Source organism: Stomoxys calcitrans, chromosome 4 (genome assembly GCF_963082655.1).
Source record: "Stomoxys calcitrans chromosome 4, idStoCalc2.1, whole genome shotgun sequence".
NCBI lineage: Eukaryota > Metazoa > Arthropoda > Insecta > Diptera > Muscidae > Stomoxys > Stomoxys calcitrans.
This window is the reverse complement of record NC_081555.1, coordinates 180,660,169-180,680,180: the sequence shown is the minus strand read 5'-3', so window position 1 is coordinate 180,680,180 and position 20,012 is coordinate 180,660,169. Positions and strand designations below refer to the sequence as shown.

Below are 20,012 nucleotides of genomic sequence, written 5' to 3'. Positions count from 1 at the left end.
TAACATTTTTGTGAAAAACGCGTTGTATATGGCGCACCCTCGATTTCGATGCAACATGGTTCACATGTAAAACTCCTGGAACACGAATTTGAGGTTTATGTTGGGAGTCCATGATCACATCGTTGAAACAAAACTCCGGGAATTTTTCCAAAAATGAAACTAAAAATATTGTTTTCCGAATTATGAAGGACAGAGTAGCGAGGCAGTAAGTTTATGAATAACATGCATTGGGGAAGTAAACACTACAGAAAAACATTTATCTAAAATATGTTATAATTAAATCAATGCTAAAGAAGCCGTTATGCGATTAATATGCATATTTTGATCATTAATAAGATTAACATTGCGTCTGGAAATTTGAAGAAGTATCGAAAAACTGTTTATAGGGGAGGTTTATCTTCTATATAAAGAAAGTATTTATCAAAATTTTGAGCGGATAGATGTTTTCAAAGGTTTTCGATTCAATTAAAAAATGACTGATTCAAACAATGATTGATTCAAACAATGATTGATTGATTCAATAAATTTTTAATTAGAAAGCATATTTATTTTCAATTAGATTTATAATTGGAAAAAATTTCGCGATAGTTTAGCTGTGTAAGCTTAAACATTTGATTGAAAAATTTTAATTTCACTCTGGTATACAGAAAGTGATCAAAATTCAACTTTACCAAAACTGAAGGAAAAACTCAGAATTTACTTAATGAGGTTGTGTAATGCTATCAGTCGACATAAAATTTTTGTAGATTTTTGCAGAACTTGTCATTGAGGATGTCAACTTGTTCTCTTTTTACATTCATTCTTTGATTATGTGTCTACTATTTATGACATTTTTAACCGGCTCTTTTAACATTCTCAATGTTCTTAAGCCCTTACCACTTATTTTCGGCAAGTAAAGTGACCAATTATTGAGCCATGGGAAAAACTGAATGGATTTTGAAAGAACGAACAAAAAGGAAAGATATGTGAATTGGCGTTTTGAAACATTTTAATCGAGAAATAACCTAACAAGAGAGGAAAATTATCCTTCTTATGGAATTTTTTGAAAATATTCGAGTTGCCAATACTTGCTATCCTTTTATTGAAGGTATAAAATCTCTACGGCAATATTACTGATTGCACTGCGAAAAATAGGGAATAATAAATCCTTTTTTACAGGATTGTAACAGGTTAAATATTTTACAAATGTGTTCGCCATAAAATTATATTGTGGATGACTGAATACAACTAAACCCCAGGATTCACTGAATAAGATTAAGCCAAGCAATCAGCCAACATACAATTTTTTTAAGTTTTGGCTGTACTTGCCATTAAGGATGTCAACTTGTTCTCTTTTAACATTCATTCTTTGTTTACGTTTTCTCCTATATGATGAAATTTCCAATCGCCAGATTTGACATCCTTAAAGATGTTCATGAAGCCTATCCACTTTATGTTTTAGCAAGTGAACTAACCTTCTATTAGAGAATCCTGTCCAAACCCAAACCCAGTAAAATTTTCCTTAAATACTACGTCTATGAAAAATTTTGTCAAAGAAAAAACTATTCTTCCCAAAATTTAACTATCAGTCCATGAACCAAAGAAATCTATAAACATGTCATAAATATCAGGAAAATATCGGCATCAATTTTGATGAAAGAGTAATTTGTAGTTTTTTAGAGGGAATTTATGTCGAACTTACTTTTCAACAGGTACATGAAAGTTACATGAAGCTTCATTTCATACGGTTAAGGTTCAGTTTCTACAGTGAAATTCCATATAAAAAATAGTGAAAATATCTGCGAAAACATTTTCCTTTGCGGTACTAAGTTCTTCTTTGAGTGGAAGTTTAACATTATCAAAAACGTGTTCGGAAAGTTTTTCAACATGAGCCAACATGAAAAATTTAGTTTAGTCGCATTTTCGTTTACTGTTTTTTCAATAAATAATAAAAATTGTTACGAAACAAAGCCCTTTCATTTTTATTTTAATACCCTATACCACTACTGTGGTAACGCCCAGAAGGAAGAGAACCAGACCCATTGATAGGTATATCGAACGACTCAGAATCATTTCCTGATTCGACTTATATATGTCTGTCTTTGTGTTCGCCCGTTTGTCAAATAAGTCTTTTAAATTTTAAATTAATGTTTTTCGGAATTTATAAATGTGATTTTATTAAAATCCTAATCAATGCATTCCAGAACGATTAGTCATTGAAAAAATATGTTGCGTTTTTCCTCTTTTAGTCTTTCCAATTGAAATATGACACCATATGTTTTAATAAATGGCTATAATAAGCGGGGATAAACCAGGACGCTTAGTAAAAATTTTTCTCCACACAGACTAAGAAAATCCTCTTAGTGGGTAAATAAAACTTCAATAACACATTGAAGGATTGGTCTAAATCCTGTGAGCTTAATATATTCTTGATCGCTATGATCACTATGCCATGTAAAACTTCTCTCCAAAGAGGTGTCGCACTGCGGCACGCCGTTCGTACTCGGCTATAAAAAGGAGGCCCTTTTTCATTGAGCTTTTAAACTTAAATCGGACTGCACTCATTGATATGTGAGAAGTTTGCCCCTGTTCCTTAGTGGAATGTTCATGGGCAACATTTACAATTTACTCTTAATAAAGTTCCCATATTAAACCTAGTACTGTTTTCGGCTTTTCCCTCGAACCACTGTCACAACACATTATAAAAATATGGTAACGAAGAACCACATTCCGTAAAAGTGGTACTGCGTTCTATGAGCAGATTATATGCGGCATGTCGCTGCGCCAGTATAAATTTCGCTTCAATTAATTGCAAATGTAATTGAATCCCCTCGAAATTGGTTACAAACAACTCTGCTTCAATTTAGTTGCTTTGTTTGTGTGTCGTAGTATGATTTTTGTTTGAATGCGGCATAGTTCGCAATCACTTGTTATATAAGCTTATACTGGAGAATAAACCGTATGATCGTATACTGCTTACACTACAAGTAGGTTATCAATGATTAGTGTAACTAGCCCATTATGTTTGGAAGAACTTTACCGAATGACAAGTCATAAATGAAGCAAATTTAGTTGAAAACTATGTGAGGGGCGAAGACTATGCGTGCGATGAGGGATTTAGTACGACCCAGTGAACTTTGTTTTGTTTACGTTGTCTATCCATGTATCGGACAGATTTCTAATGCAAAGTACTGAGAAAACTACCAATCGGAATATCATAGTTTTTGCAAAAAGCAGAGCTGTTCTGTTATTACGGGACAAATACTCCAACAGTCCTGAAGCAGAGTTGAGTCGGCCCATTTCTTAAGCATTTAAATACATTTGCAATTAAAATTGTGCGAAATTTATACTGATGCAGCGATATTTCGCTACTATTTTGCTCATTGATCATCATCACCATTTTTTTATAGTGCGTTTTGACAGTTGTTCATGTGAAAATTCAAAGTCAGTACTAGGCATTAGGGTTGAGAAATTCATGTTAATGTAACAAGTTCTAAAATATCAATTTAAATTATCAACCTCGTTAACCATAATCCAAAAGAATTGATAGATTTTTGTGCATTTCTCACCTTTAGCTTATTACTAATTATGATATTTCTAGAATCTCAATAACACTCATTAGGGCATTTTTGATTTCAGGAATATTTCGCATAATCAAAAACTGTTTAATAAGCACACGGACTTGCTTTAGGTGCCACAACTACAACTATATTTACCAAAATTCCATATCTCACGACCCAATTATCCAAATACAATAAAATTTGTTCACGTATCTTATTTGTCGGCTGAAAGAGAATAATACTGGAATATCCCGCCAAAATTGGTTTTTATAGTAAAGTTAATTCTCAGACACACTTGAACTTTATTTCCATTTATCAAAATCGAACACAATTATTCTAATGATCTGTAATCACTATCATATAGGAGTGGAAGATGACAGTAATGATATCGATAGGAAATCAGCGTTGCCACAGCTGCGTTATTCTCCTTCTGGCAAAAAAGTTAAGTATTTTACTTTTTTCATAATGAAATGTAAATATGGATAAAAACTGAGTTAATTAAAGCAAAATATATTAATTTTATTAAAAAGAATTTTCTATTAGTTTATTAGTAATCCAATCCTTTTTTTACAATTTGGGATATTTCAAAAAAATATTTTGCAATTTTTTTTATTGAACTTTTACTAATTTTAATTATATCATGTTTCATAGCATTACTGTCGTTTTCAAATTCAAAAAGATCACGAATAAAAATAGTCGCTGTGGTTTTCAACACACTGAATAAATAAATCACGCCCCTTTGGAAACCAGATGTTCCATGTTAATTATATACCGCGGTGTATAATTAGTAACAAATGTTTAAATTTATTTAAATTGACATAAATGATTTATAAGTAAAAACATCAAATCTTTAATATAAATCAGATATTTCAGATGTATGTTTTAACGGCGAATGTTTAAATTAGTGATTTAATTATACCTTAATAGTTGAAAGAAAATGCGTCGAAATATATAAAAATAAAAATTGTTTTTCAGCAGGGAGACTTTTCGATGGAATAGTTATACTAAGGTTCTTTAGATTTTCGACAGTCAAAAAGTTTTAAACGTCAAATACTTGTGTAAAACGTATAATAAGTAGTAAACTTCATAAACCTCGAAAAAAAAACTGTGCAATTTCTTTAGTTTTGACATCATATCATTGTATATACGTCAGAGTTTCCGACAGACCACATCAAATACATATTATTATCCTCTTCCAGAACAATTCAATCGTTCTAGCCTTATTTCATATTATTCTTGCAGAATCACTTACTTTTCTTCTATTACCTTCCTTGGTAGTGAAAAAACTCCTTTGCTATACAACAAATTGAATTTGATGAACTGTTCTTTGGGCAACATCCGTGTCTCCTATACGATACAAAGAAATTTCATATTTATAAGCAAACAACAGCGTTCGTTTGGGCCGAAAGGCTATCTTTATTTAGATGAAAAGTGGAATATACATCATTCGTGTCTCTATTACCATGGATGAAGCCAGGACTCACTTAATAATGTTGCTTTTAGCAATCAGTTGACATCAAATTTTTGACAGCTCTCGTCTTTGAGTATGTAAAATTTACATTTTCTCCTCAGGATTAACTGAGTCAGTATGTCGGCGATCAGCCGACATACTATTAATTTTTGACAGTACTCGACACTGAGGATACCAACTTGCTCTTTGTTTACATTCTCCCATTCATTGTTTGTTTGCATTTTATGTTATTTATTTAACTTTGTATTTGACTTAACGCTTTGATTCTTCACTCTGTTGATTGTATGTTGTCATTAAGGAGTCTGGCATTATCTTCCAGCAATTGTTCAACGTAGTCATTATCAACCTTTTCTCCTATGAAAGAATTACTTTACTGAACATTGAGATTCTCCTCGTAAATTTTTTCTCTGGGAACCACATTCACAATTGGCGTGCAAAAACATAGTCTCTGAATGATATACGTTCGCCTTTTCCAGCAGACGGCGCTAAATGTTTAACAAACAGCAAATAAAGGAACATTTTCAATCGGTACATCGTTAATGATGTTCATGGGGCCTATACACTTTCTGTTTTCGCAAGTGACCTATCATGACATAATTACCAGGTAGTGTACCGTAAAAAGCTGAGTACAATTTCTGTACAAGTACACTGTCGACGAGTTTTGGTTGTGTGTGTATATTATAGTTAAGAACCATATCACACACAAACAACGAAAAATGGCGCTAACTAGTAACATACACAAAATCAGAGTTGCATTAATCACTGATTTTGACATATAGTGCACTCAATATTTTGTTGTTGGGCAACTGCCACTACCTGTAAATGGATATATCTTGGACCTAACCTTCTATTAATGAATTCTGTTTTTTCCTACGGATATTTGTGGTATTTCTTATTGGCAAATTTTGATATTCCGAATGTTCATGGGGCTTTTCCATGATTGGTTTTCTGTATGTGGCACAATTTTCTATTAGTGAATCCTTGAAGTGAAGTCAACTTTTGTAGATATTATTAAAACAATGAAAATTCGGAGTAAAAAAAATCCTCCATAAAGAATTGCGTCCGTCTATTTGTAGTTAGAAACTATTACAGTATTATTGGAGAAGGTCGAAAGGAATATTTTATTTAATTTTTCTTTAAGATTTCATGCCATTTGATGCTTGAAATTTCAAATTGTACCATCGCTTCAAATAGAAGTTATATTAAGTTATGGACCACTTGAAAATATACTTCTCAAGTATGTTGTTAGTCATGCCAGAACATCAGATGTTCAAGAATTAAATCTGGAAATCTGTTAATATGACAGTGTATTAACACAAATGATCGATTTAGACCATTTACAATCTCAACTGACCTACTCTAATTAGGACAATTTTTTGATCAACGTTGAACGGATATAGGTAAATCTAATATATAGTCTCCTAAGAATATGTCCTTGCGACCAATTTCCAGATCTCCACATACTTTGCAGTGCGGAGGCCCGATTTCTATTTCCTTCTAAAATCTTCCAGATTAAAGCTTAACTTTGTTTTATAGCTGGGAGATCAATCAATTGATATTTTATAGTCCTCAAATAAACCATTATTCCATTATTTCTAAAACGTCCTGAATTTTATAGCTGCCCTCTATTGTTGTAAATTATTCAGAGTTTACACAAACCAAAGTGAACAAGAAAAGACAAGAAGTAAAGTTATTTAAGCCGTGAAAAATACCTTTTAAACCATCGTTAACAATGTTAATATGATAATTGTTCTTTGGGAACACATGTGACAAATGAATGTACCAAGCAACTTGGCATGGTTGCTAATAGCCCCCTGCCTTTCCCTCATCTCATCACATGGAAATAGAAACATAAAGGCCCATTATAGGAAATCTTAGACAATCCGAAAAATAAATAACCAAAAATTTAACTACCATTTCAAGTTGTGTAGCCCAGCTAAAGCTAAAATGAAAGAATTTAACGAGCTAAACCGGCAGCAGACACCAACACCAAAGTATTTCATAGTGATCCAAGATAGAAACACATTAAGGAAGCCATAAAACGCTAACCATTAACCAACAACAATGCCTCGTACATCAAAAATATTTCGAAAAACAAAAAATTCGGAAAGCAGACATGGCCAACATCTTTGTCCATGTGAGCTACTGTGACATGTGTAGATGATATGCCGTGAATAGGTTGTTCGGTTGACAAATACTTTGAGCAAACATTTAACCCTCCAGCGGTAAAGAAGCATAACAACTAAGGAAGTTACACACATATGTTATGTACGAATCTTCAATTGCTTCCAAATGTGTGTATTTGTTTTCTTTGGATGGCAGCTTCCTCTCTCTCTCTCACTCTCTCCTAGGAAAAATGACAAATCATTATTGCAACACAACAAACAGGACTATTTTTTGTTTGTTGCTATTTGTCCTTACGGTAATAAATCGTTTAATTTCATACGACCCGGCCAAGTGACAATTGGACTGAACATTCTGGGCGCGTATGTTTTAATGTGGCTAAATAAACACAGCCACCGATTTTCTTGTTTGTTGTTTATTTAGGACTTTGCGTTAATGTCCTTGTCCTCTTTGGCATACCTCGCCATTGTTGTTGGGCAAAATGACATAATTATCTGTAGCAAGGCAACGCAAAAATGGCCAACATTTGCCTTGGGGCAGCAAGAGTTTTCCAAATTACTACAAAGACAAAACAAACACAATTGAGTCCTGTTTCGTAATCCCAGGACCATTTGAGAATTTTTGGCATTTGTCACAAATTTTCGGGAAATTGAGATGTCAATGATTTTGGTGATGATGATTAGAGCTAGAGATTTGTATGCCTCGCTGATCAGTTGTTCAAACACACGAGGGAAAACAAACACAGCCGTCATTACGGCTAGGACTGCCACAATCACAAACTTCAAGGGAAAGGACATTTCCCTTACGGCAAGCAATAACAAAATCGATTATGTGTAATTTAAGTACGTGACACTGAATATCTTAGCAAGAAAACTGCAAGTCAAATGGCAGAAAATGCATTCTGGCTGGCTTTGTGTGGCACGGCAATACATGTTGCTGACTAGTCAAATTCAAGAAGAAGTAGAAGAAGAAACAAAGCATAAACAAGCAACTGCTGCCCGGCGACTTGGTAACGTGCTCCTTTACATATTGCCTCTTTTTCTGCTTGTGCTCGTTTTTTGTTGTAATGTTTTAGGGAAGCCCCTGCATTGCAAATTGACCACTCGTGAAAATTGACACGTTGGTTTCATTGTGCCCGTTGGCTTTGCATGTCTGTCCGTCAATACCGGCCGGTAAGGAAATATTCAATATGCCAACATTCATAGTTGGAATTGTTTGCTCGTCTCTAATTGCCTCAGAGCAGCAGTGTAGTGTAGGTGTCATAGTCGCATTGGTATCGTATCTTCTTTTGTCTCTTGTCTTTTGTTTTTATTGTTTTGTAGATTTGTGTCTGTCCGTCCGTCTGTTCACATTGCTGCGTCTGTCTGGCTCAGGTTTTCTTTTGGCTTTCCTATGGTATCCCTGAGTCTACTACGATTTCGGAACGTGGGCAGTTTTCCTCGTCTTCTCTTGAACGTTTTGCCATTTCTGCAATTCCGATGTCCTATTTGTGCATAGACCCAGGGAAGAAGTATTCGATTTCCATCTAAACATTGTAATGAATATCTACGAAGTGGGTCTGCCTGTCTGTTGGCCCATGTGCATATAAGGAAAGTCCAAAAGAAAACATAGACATGTGCCACTGGCAAAAAAACCCTGCCTTTGGGTAATTGACTTTTGGTATTTCAATGGGAACTAGGAGAAAAGCCGTTTTCTTGATTTGGAAGTAAAAAAGTTTTTTAAGTATCTATTCCAAAAAATTGTATAACATTGAATTTCTTAATTTTTTTTTAAATTTGTTTTTGGGATTTCTTTAAAACCGAAATATGTTGGATTATTCAAACTTTAACTTTTTTATACAAAAAATTCCACAGAATCATTCAAAATCCTTTCTTTTTTAAATTTTATATAATTTTAATTTTCGATATATTTACTGCCAACTCCATTAATACTATGTTCAGACCAAAGCAGAATTGAGAAAACGACTCGTTTTCCCTTTAAAATTCATTGAAACTGCTTGTTTTGCCTTTACAAATTATAAGGGCAAAATGACTTGTTTGGCTCTCGTTTATAAGGGAACCAATGTATGTGAAATGCCTAAAAATCATGAACTGAACATACCCATCCGACAAAATTAAAAAAATTGCAAATTTTGAAAACGTGCGGTCAGAAAAACTAAAAAATAGGAAACAAAACTTCCTTAAAACTTGACATCATATTATTTAGAATTCTTCGAACAAATAAATATTTTGAAATAATTAAAAAACAAATTTCAAACATAAAACGAACAAAATGGTGTGAACTGTTCAGTCGTTTTTGAAAACATTATAAGAAAAACGAGTTGGTGTAGACATAGCATAATGCTAGCATAATGCTATGTCTACATTATGTGCGTACTCAAAAATTTTTGCAAATTTGTACACATTGTTACTGGAAGTCGTTCGCGTACTTTATTTGCCAGCAGAGGAGAGCGGGAGAGTACATGAGAGCCAGCACAGTTTTGAGTGTTTGGATTGAGAGCTTGCAAATTTCTACTGGAGGGTTTTCCCCAGCAGAAATTTGCAGCATCAAACAGCTGTTTTATGAAATTCAGCTGTTCAAATAAAAAGCAAAAGAGAGTAAATGCTGTTCTTATTCTCCTTCAAATTTTTACTGGCAAATTTTTTTCTGGAATAGTACGCGAACAGACCTATGACTCGTTTTGCTTATGTCATTTTGAAAAACATCCCAACCGTTCGCACTGTTTGAGATTTTTTGGAAATTGCATTTTTTCATATTCCAACATAAATTTTATGGTGTACTATTGCTAAGATTTATTTTTTCTTGCTTTATCTGTAAAATTGTGTTTATTTTATAATATTTTTTTTTTTGGAAAAAAAATCGATTTTATTTTTTTATTCAGGGCTGTGGTTATTTAGCACAATTTTGGCATTTAATTGGGCTCACATGCTTCGAATGACTCGTTTCTGTGGCAAACAAGTCGTTTTGTTCTTATAAATTGGCAAAACAAGTCGTTTTCAGAGCATTATAAAGGGGAAACGAGCCGTCTACTCAAAACAGCTTTGGTCTGAACATAGTATAAAGTTTTCTCATTCAATTAGTTCGCCATCTCAAAATCAGCTGGCTTTGTAGAGAAAAATAGTTGATTTCTATAAACTGGCGAACGAATCAAGTCCCAAAATATTAGTGGTTTTAGCAGTTAAACTTTTAAATATAGCGCAATAGTACTGAGGGGCAGAGGTTCTCGAGCTTTGAAATATCTACTAATCATGAGTTGTACGTAACCGATTTCTCTGTGTCTGACAATTTATTTTTTTGTAAGCAATAAAAATCCACCGCTGTTGTAATATTTGTACGAAGTGTCAAATTTGCTTGCTCTTTTTTCTTTTGGCAAAAACAAAACTTTAAGAAAAGTAATGAAATATTAAATTTCTTTAGTTAATTTTTATTTCCATCCAAAACTTTATTATTAAAATAAGACATTTTGTTTGACTCTTTACCTTCCATAAAGGTAGTTTTAATAAGCAGCAATAAATGCCTTCTCTCACAGGGTTTGACAATTCTCCTCTCACTCTTATTGCCTCAAAGAAATAAACAATTTGTTTTTATTTGAGACTATGGCATGACCTTAAATAAGTAAAAATCTAAAAATATTCATAACTCCATATTTTCAACACACACACACACACACAAAGCTACAAAAAATCATAACCATAAATAGAAGATAAAGTTCACACAAGTCAAAGGAGAGTAATAGGAGGGGTTGGCAAGGCATGTACCAAAAACTAACACCCACATACCAACATAATTTTTCGAGTGTAGCCAACACCAAGTTTCAATGTCCGAGTGTGAGTGTTGATCATAAATACAAGCAAATGGTTGGTTGATTGCCGAGACGAAGGCAAAAGCGAATAAGGCTGGGAGTGTGCGTGTTTCATGAAATGTGTAATCATTTTCCAGAGCTTATCTGCACCAGAACAGAACAAACATTGACGCCCTAATGCTACTGTTTACACCAATACCAAATACTATAAGACCAACACCGCCATCACCATCAGCAGCAACCACCATCATCATATGACCATTTGGCAGCAACAGCAGCAGCATCACAATGCCACCTCGGTTTTTGGCTGAATACATAATGCTTGTGGCAATTCTATGGCCCCATCTGAAGTTTTAGTTTCTGTTGGTGTTTCCACTCTTAATTCTGGTTTCTGGCTATTGGCAGTGGTGACGAAGTGTTTTTTTTTTTCGTTTTTGACTGTGCCTAAGCAAAATGAATCCACACATACACACACACAAACAAACACATTAATACTTCCATCAAATGTATGGAGGGAGTAACATATGAAGCTTGAAATATGCAGCATCGTAAGGCAAAAATACTATCCTCATGAAGAACAAAAGTAGAAAAGGGGACGACTCTTCTTTGCCTGATATTTCTTTTCCATTGCCATTGTTATGCTCGTTGCTGTTGTTGGTAACTAGGTTTTCTGCGGCAAGAAGAGCATACGAGCGTAACGAAATAAATCATAAATCAAATCTTTATTATTCATGTTGATAACCTTGCTAAGCGCTTCCGTTTATGCAGCACACTCGCAAGCATATCAGTTACTCCGGCACATGAGCACAGAGAGAGGGAGACAAAGGAACATTACCCATATGCGGGTGTCAGACTGTCTTTGTTGATGTAATGAAAATAAATGAGTTTATTTGGGCAAATCATTTGAAAAAAGTGTGGCCATGAAGATGAAGCATAATCGTAATTTGTCATTATTGCCCTCTACCCCAACCCCAAGTGAAAGGCAAAAATATGTCAGAGCATAGGCCAATTATAGTAAGGCAAAGGAAATTGGGTGTTTCTGCTTACCCTACATTAAAACTGTCCATACATATTCATATTTATGTGATATTTGGTAGGTAACCTACGTTTGAGATCCCAGACTTCATAATCATCTTCGTTTTCAACAAGATCGTTTAAGCATTGCCAACTCTCGGTTTATTTGGTTTGCCCACCACCCTTTGTTAAACTCTTTGGGCTCTTTGAATGTGGTGAGAACAGCAACAACCTTTGGCATATGAAATCATAACTAATGTGCAGTGTGACTGGTGACAATTGTACATTGTCTAAAAGGGGTGGTGGGTAGAGTTGCACACCACCTCACTCTCTCACTCTCTTTATTTCTACCTTTTACTCTTTCATTTCAAAGTCTAGTTGTATGCATTGTTTGTACGTCTCTGCCTATGCATTTTTCAACAATGCGTAAATTCTTTTTGTTGTTGTTGTTATATTCTGTTGTTGTTGTTGCTTTTGAGAACATTTTGCTACAGCTGTTGTATTGTTAGGAGTTTCCCACTGCAGATTAAATGCGAGACTGTCAAAGTTTACAGAGTATTGATGTGATTTAAAGTTTTTGTTTGCTGTCAAACGTCTATTTATACATCGCCTACCAAAAAAGCAGACAAGCAAAGAAAATACAAAATGTTTTTGTTGCTTTAAATGTGTTTTTCATTATAAAAACATATTGTGAACAGCTTGCAAATGTGTCACAGTGAAATAATTTCATTCACATTCTTAAAATTTTGCAAAAAAACGTTTTGAATCTATTTACAAGTCAATGCCACTATGCAGATTGTGCAGAATGTTTATTAACATTGAATATATATATAAAGCAGACTATCTATTCGCAGGTTATTGATATCATCCTGTAGCGATAGTAGCAAAATTAATTCCTGAAGAGAGCACATCTCTAATGATAAGATGAGGCTTAATTATGATCGTTTAAGGCATCGTGCCGGAACTTGTAGTTTAATGACGGGCAAATAAAACTATGATTGCTTTTATAGAAAATCAAAGTTTGATTATACCTTGCCTATACAATAATTTTAGTCAAATTGCAAATTTTGTCCATGAACATTCAACTAAGGAACGGGGGCAAACTTTTCACATAACAATGAGTGCAATCCGATTCAAGTTTAAGCTCAATGATAAGGGGCCTCATTTTTATAGCCGAGTCCGAACTGCGTGCCGCAGTACGACACCTCTTTGAAGAGAAGTTTTAACATGGCATAGTACCTCACAAATGTTGCCAGGGTTAAGAGGGGAAAACCACCACTGATTACTTCTTCTGATGGTCTCGTCAGGATTCGAACCCAGGCGTTCAGCGTCATAGGCGGACATGCTAACCTCTACGTTACGGTGGCCTAATTTTAGTCGGTCCTTTGTTAATTGGTCCTTTCCAAATTCTCATTTCCCTAACATGAAAAGACATTCAGATAGGCCTAGGTATGGTTAATAATATCTCTTAACTATTAATGTTATGTATACATCACATGACATAAAATGTATTTTTTTCCAAAAGCATATACATTCTACTTTTATATATATAAAAAAATAATAAAAACGGAAATCAACTTCAAAAATAATCAAATTCCTTTATTTTGGAATAACTCAAAAAAAGTGACATGGCACCGATATGCCATGCTTTGCGCCTCCAAACATTGAAGTATTAAAACAAAATTTCTTCTATAATTTGAAAGCTTTTACTTTAATTTTAACGGTAATTCTATTAAAAATTTAATTATTTATTATTATAAATCCCTTTGCTTTCTAAATAGTCAACTGTATTGGAAATTTTCTCTTCCCTGCTGTCCTCACCTCTGTCTGCTTAAGATGATTGCCTTTTGCTTTTACACTTGACAACTTTGGAAAATTTCCCACAACAATTACCCCCAAAAGGAATATGGAATTTGTAGTGGTGCGATCTCGATAGCTTGCTCTCCGACCGAAGTTTGTTTATATATTTGTCTAACACAAACAACAGAAGATGGTCGCTTTGGGTTTCATTGGCTTGCCTTTCAAGCGGAAAATGCCAGTAAGAGCGGGCGAGCGGGCGGGCGTGCGAGTGTGCTCGTACTCATATCAATGAATAAATTATAGTTGTTTGTTAAACAAGGAACAAGTGTTAAAAGTCACGCGCCCAAACCCATTGGGCGTTGTTGGTGGATGCTGTGGTTAAAGCTTTGCTTCCTTCCTGCCTTCCTGCCTTCCTTTTATTCCGTTTTGACACTCTGGCTAATAAAGTTATACAATCTGCCGCAGGGCTATAGATGAGTGTGTTTGTATGTGCATCCATGTTTATCCAAGGCGTACAGCTGCAAATTGACTCGATTATATTGTCAAATAGAAAAACAAACCTCATACCACCACCACCCCCCACAAAACACCACTCACTTTGGGCCGGCCAAACAGCCTAACTATGCTGATGGCTAACAGCCCTCTGTCTCTTACGTGGAATGCCTTATCAGTGGAAACAAGTGCACAAGGATACATTAAGAATTTTATTTATTCATTCCTATGTTTGGACGAAGCAAGGAGAGTACGCTAGTTTGTTGGGTTAACCCCCGCCTTCATATTTCAACGCTTGATACTTTTTCTTGTGGCATCATTCATGCATTCATTCATTCTTTCATGTTCACATTATCCTTGTTTGTTATGCTTAGGGGGACAGCTAACATTCCGCAAAGTGCTTACGAACGCATTTATGTTCACAACAACAACAACAACATCGTCATCATCATCGTTGGTCTTCGAACTGTTTTTTCAGTGATTTCCAAAAGCTCTTTTGTGGCTCGTGAGTCCCAAACTGCAAAAAGGAAAAAAACGAAAAATAAAACAAGGAGCTCGCCAAAAAAGGTTAGACGTACTCGATTTCATGTTGCCACCCTCTCTGTCAAATGAAATTGATTCACATTTAGTTTTGTGTGTTTTTGCTTTTTTTGTTTCTTCTTCTCCATGTCGGCCTGGCACATGCCAAGCTCGAGTACAACGCCTTCGATTCCTTTGACTGCGGCAACGGAGTTAAGGCCACCAAAGCGGAGGGGAGTTTGGCTGTTTGCTTTGGTCTTTGTGAGTGTTGCAAAAACAAGGACTCTTTGTCAATGATGCCATTGAGTTATCAAATGGAAGGCAAGCCAAACTCCTAGAAAGCCACCAATATTGAAGCAGGGCGTTCTATTTGTGTCATTACATATTTTATGCCCTAACAGAAAAGAGCATTAAATAAGGCGTATCAGATTTCATTACGGTAAAGATTTCCCAATTTGTTTGATTTCAATTTCAATTCGTGTCCTTTTATCGTCACAGCAGGCAGTGATTGTTAAGTGAGTGGGGTATGGTTGTTAGTGATAACAACTTCACTGGGAGTCCCGTTTCCTTTTATTCCTCTACTCCTCCCTATGTTTTGCACAAAATTTGTGTTAAATGGGAATTTAAATTTTTTTTGAGTGGGGAGTTGGAAATCATTGTCAATTCAATTTTCTTTTGATTTGCTGATGAGTGTGAGAGCAAAAACACACGCCAATCACTTCATGGCCTGCTAACTAAGCACTTCTGGAGCCAAGGCAAATGAAGACATTACACTTTACATTTCTTGGCATTGTGCTGTGTGTGTTGTTTCGCTTTTTGGTGTTTGATGTCCTTTAATGAGCCATAACAATTGTTAACTGCTGAGCTTTTAATTTGGCCCAAAAGTATAGGCACTAAGAAGTACATCAAAGTGTGCTATAACAACAACTGGGCTGCGTTCACTGACAAATTTCATTATCAATTTCACAATTCAAAGAAATTATTAAATTAACGGTGAGTAGGGGGAAAGGTTCTTTTGATGTTGATGAAATTATTTAAGGTGGAAAAAAATAAGGACAGTTTATTACGGTTAGGATAGCTTAATTTGGTTAGCAACTAAAGAACATTTCTCCCATGGCGATATTTACTCAAAAGCAATCATTTACGAATAACCAGGTGCAAACAGTATGTCGCAGGACGAGGCTTTACATCGACTTTAATAATAATTGACACCAAAGTTAGAACATCATATGCAAATTATTAGTCTAGTCAATTAATTTGTGCCATCTAGTGGCACATATGAGAGTACTGCCATCGTAGCGAAGAGGCAAGCGACATATGCGAGGTAATTTGGCGCCACACTGCTGCACGGCGTTCGGATTCGGCTATAAAAAGGAGGCCTCTATCATTGAGCTAAAGCTTGAATTTGACAGCACGCATTGATATGCCAGAAGTTTGCTCATTCTCATGTTCCTTAATGGAATGTTCATGGGCAAATTTGCATTTGCTAAATGCTTCCTGAGATTTGTTGCCTCAAAAAGCAGCCATTGGGCCCATAGTGCATAGGTTGAAACTTCGTCACTGCGTTTGTAAGACATCCAAGATAAGGGGCCTCTTTTTATAGACGAGAAGTTTTTACCATTCTATTTTTCAATGACATAGTTCCTCACAAATGTCGCCAGCATTAGGAAGGGATAACCACCGCTGTAAATTTTTTCTGATGTTCTCGCCAGGATTGGAACACAGGAGTTCAACATCATAGGCGGACATGCAAACTCCTGCGCTACGATGAATGTTGCGGTCATAGGAAAAGTCAGTATTTAAAAATTTTACCAATTCAGATAATAATTGCGCCATGTAGGTGCTGAAGAGATCGATTATACGAGAGCTATATCAAAATTTTTTCCAATTTTTTTTTATTTACGGATAATTGCTGCAGTTGAAACCAGATACCAGCTTACTAAAATGCCTTCTTTCAAACAGTATATGTATATATTTGGTCGGACGAACAAACTTGTGAGAAATACGAGGAAAATTACGTGAACTGTATACCAAAGACGAAACACTTTTACACACCAAATTTTAGTATATATCAACAGTTGAGAAAACTTGCGTAATTTTTCCTTAAATTATTTATTTCATTATAATACACTTTAAACTTTTTTTGACACACAAATTTTCATGTTTATTCCAAAAAAAACCAAATAATTATACACCACAACTAATGAAACTCCAACAGATGATTTCTAATTATAGAGTTGCCAGCCAGGTCAATATTTTGTTTTTGGGCTTTTCAAACACATAGACATTAAACGCAATTTTTACTTTTGGTTCCAACATTAAATTTTTGCCTCCGAAACTGATCATTGGGTCTATAGGGGAAAGTGCGTCTATGCAAACGGAGAGAAAGTCTTTACAAAGAGAGCGTGACTTTCGCCATCCTGATAGGCTATCAGTAAAATAACCTGCAAATCGTATACTCAAGATAATTTTAGGGCTCTACTCTCTCTCCTTTTATCTCTGTCTTCAAGTTATCAATTATTTAGGTTAGGTTAGGTTGAAAAGTGGGTGCGGATATCAATCCGCCCATGCCCCCTTGCACATGCACCTAAGCCAGTAATCCGCTTGTTGCGCGCTCTACTGTGAGTTATTTAAGAGCTACATTTTCGGCGAAAACTCAGATAAACCCTTAACACTAGGGTTAAGAGATTTTGAAAGCAGCAACTTTATTGTGTTTCTCTAAAATATAATTTTTTTCTGCCATTACTAATTTCCTGTTTTTCTCCTTGTTTCTCTCTTGCAGGTTTGGTTCAAAAATCGCCGTGCCAAATGCCGCCAGCAATTGCAACAACAGCAACAATCCAACAGCCTAAGCAACTCGAAATCGGTAAATTCCGGTTCCGCCTCGTGTTCATCATCTTCGTCGTCTCGCAATACATCGAATAGTGCCGGCAGCAATTCCAATTCAACGAATTCCTCCTCCTCCAAATCGGCAAACAGCCATCACTCCTCCTCATCGTCATCCGCCAGTCACAGCAATAATGCCAACAAATCCGGTGGCAGTAGTTCGTCCAATCACAATTCTGCGGGCGCGGGGGGTAGCTCATCGGCGGCCGCTGCTGCAGCAGCTGCTGTAGCACAATCGATCAAATCGCATCACAGTTCCTTCCTCAACTCGTCAAGTTCCACCTCCGCCGTTACCCCAACCAGCTCATCAGCCGGTGGCCATATGCATCACATGAGTGGCAATGCGCACGGAACGGGCTCCTCCAGTGCGGTGGGTCTTAATACATCGGGTGGGGCAGCCCATCACAATTCGTCACCCCTGCTACCCACACCTGCCACCTCAGTGAGTCCTGTGAGTATTGTATGCAAAAAGGAACACATTGGCTCCAGCGGTTATCCAGTGGCAAATCCCGATGCTCTTAGGGCAGCCTCCTATGACACCCTGAAGGAGTCGGGTGGTGACATTAGCACCAGCTCTCACCATCACAGCATCTATGGAACGGCAGCCTCCGCAAATCCACGCCTGCTGCAACCGGGTGGCAACATTACCCCCATGGACTCTAATTCGAGCATAACTACGCCCTCACCACCCATAACGCCGATGTCACCCCAATCGGCCGCAGCAGCCCATGCCGCGCAGTCAGCCCAATCCGCCCACCATTCAGCTGCCCATTCAGCGGCCTACATGTCCAACCATGACTCCTATAACTTCTGGCACAACCAATATCAGCAATACCCCAACAACTATGCCCAGGCGCCCAGCTACTACTCGCAAATGGAGTACTTCAGCAATCAGAACCAGGTGAACTACAACATGGGCCACTCGGGCTATTCAGCAGCCTCGAATTTCGGCCTCTCCCCCAGTCCATCGTTTACGGGCACCGTCTCGGCCCAGGCCTTCTCCCAGAACAGTCTAGACTACATGACACCTCAGGACAAGTACGTTAACATGGTGTAGAATCTGCTGATGCAGTATTGCGGTGGCAAATCTGAGGAAGATGCCAATGCCGATGCCGGCTCCCTGTTGAGTGATCACAAGAACCTTGGCGACTATGCCTAGTTTTCCCAAAAAAGTGTCTGTCTGATCGAACATCGAAGTGAAGCCACACATCATAAAAACAAAAATCCAAAACATATCGCCTGATCATTTGTGGCCGTATGGCAACTCTGCGGCAGCAACTTTCCATCCCTGAAGAGATCGCTACAACTGTTTAGAATAATTCAATGAATACGACCAGGATGGAGAGGCATTGCAACAAATTTCTGTAAATAAAATTAAAATTGGATGAATAGTTTCTTTCCGTTTTTTACAAGTTAAACAACAGCCAATGTCAACGAAAAATCGAGTGATAAACCAGCAAACAAAATAAAACACTATAACCAGCAGCAACCACAAGTCATAAAACAAACAAACAAACAAACATATACATATGTACGTATTATATAAGAATTTAAAATTTAGAAAATTCCCCTCGAATTTTTTTTGTTTTCAAAATCCACTTCTCGTCCTATGTTTCAAACATTCCCAGAACACAAAAAAAAACACATTCAGTATTCTCCTAACATTCCAAGGGATTTAAAGCTCTCCTAAATAAGAACAAAAACAAAGTTATACTTCAACAAAATATATGTAATTTTTTTTAATTAATTGGTTTAATATGTTCACGCTTTCACTCACTACTACTGGTTTTAAGTAAAGCACCCTTCTGGTATGTAAATGAGAATTTATCTGCCCCTTCCGCTCTCTCTCTCTCTCTACAGCTCCCGACCCCCGTTAAACAAAACAGAAAAATACACAAAACAAAGTCCTTTGAATTGTACTTCATATCATTATTATTAAATCCTGGCAAAGGAAATTAAACAAAAGGAAAATCACTTTAGCTGTAGGTATTGTAAAATAGTTAAGAAAAACAACAACAACAACCCACTTTAAATGTAAATGATTTAGCAAATAAAAGAAAAAAAAACAAAACAGTTCAAATCTTTAAAGCGAAGGGCAAAGAAGTTTGAAGTGAAATTCAAAACTAAGAAAATCTTTATAAATGTCTGTAAAACAAGGCAAACCGAAAGGCCCCCCCCGAAAAAAGACAAAGACAAAAACAAATGATGGATCATTAATACTCGTATCAAAAACAAAAAACAACTTTAGAGAATAGTTAATTTTATTTAGACGTTGTATAAACAAACAAAAAAATCAAACAATGAAAGCCCCTCCTCGCCCTCCTTAATCTAGGCTAAACAAGCAAAAAACACATAAAAACTTAAT

General features: G+C 36.1%; 1 protein-coding gene and 1 long non-coding RNA gene across 3 annotated transcripts in view; one reads left to right on the top strand and one right to left on the bottom strand.

The window, feature by feature from the left end:
- Positions 1 to 19,718, top strand: part of LOC106083016 (homeotic protein ocelliless) — a 51,630-nt gene extending 31,912 nt beyond the window's left edge. For both annotated transcript variants that reach the window (XM_013245830.2, XM_013245829.2), the window contains exon 4: positions 17,544 to 19,718. In XM_013245830.2, the coding sequence (XP_013101284.1) occupies positions 17,544 to 18,704 (1,161 nt within the window). In that variant the 3' untranslated portion in view covers positions 18,705 to 19,718. The remainder of the gene's footprint in view (positions 1 to 17,543) is intronic.
- Positions 14,442 to 15,767, bottom strand: LOC106083017 (uncharacterized). The gene is made up of 2 exons (XR_001220587.2): positions 14,821 to 15,767; positions 14,442 to 14,759 (listed from the first exon to the last, which is right to left on the bottom strand). It is a non-coding gene; the product is annotated as an uncharacterized LOC106083017 (long non-coding RNA).
- Positions 19,719 to 20,012: the final 294 nt, after the last annotated feature.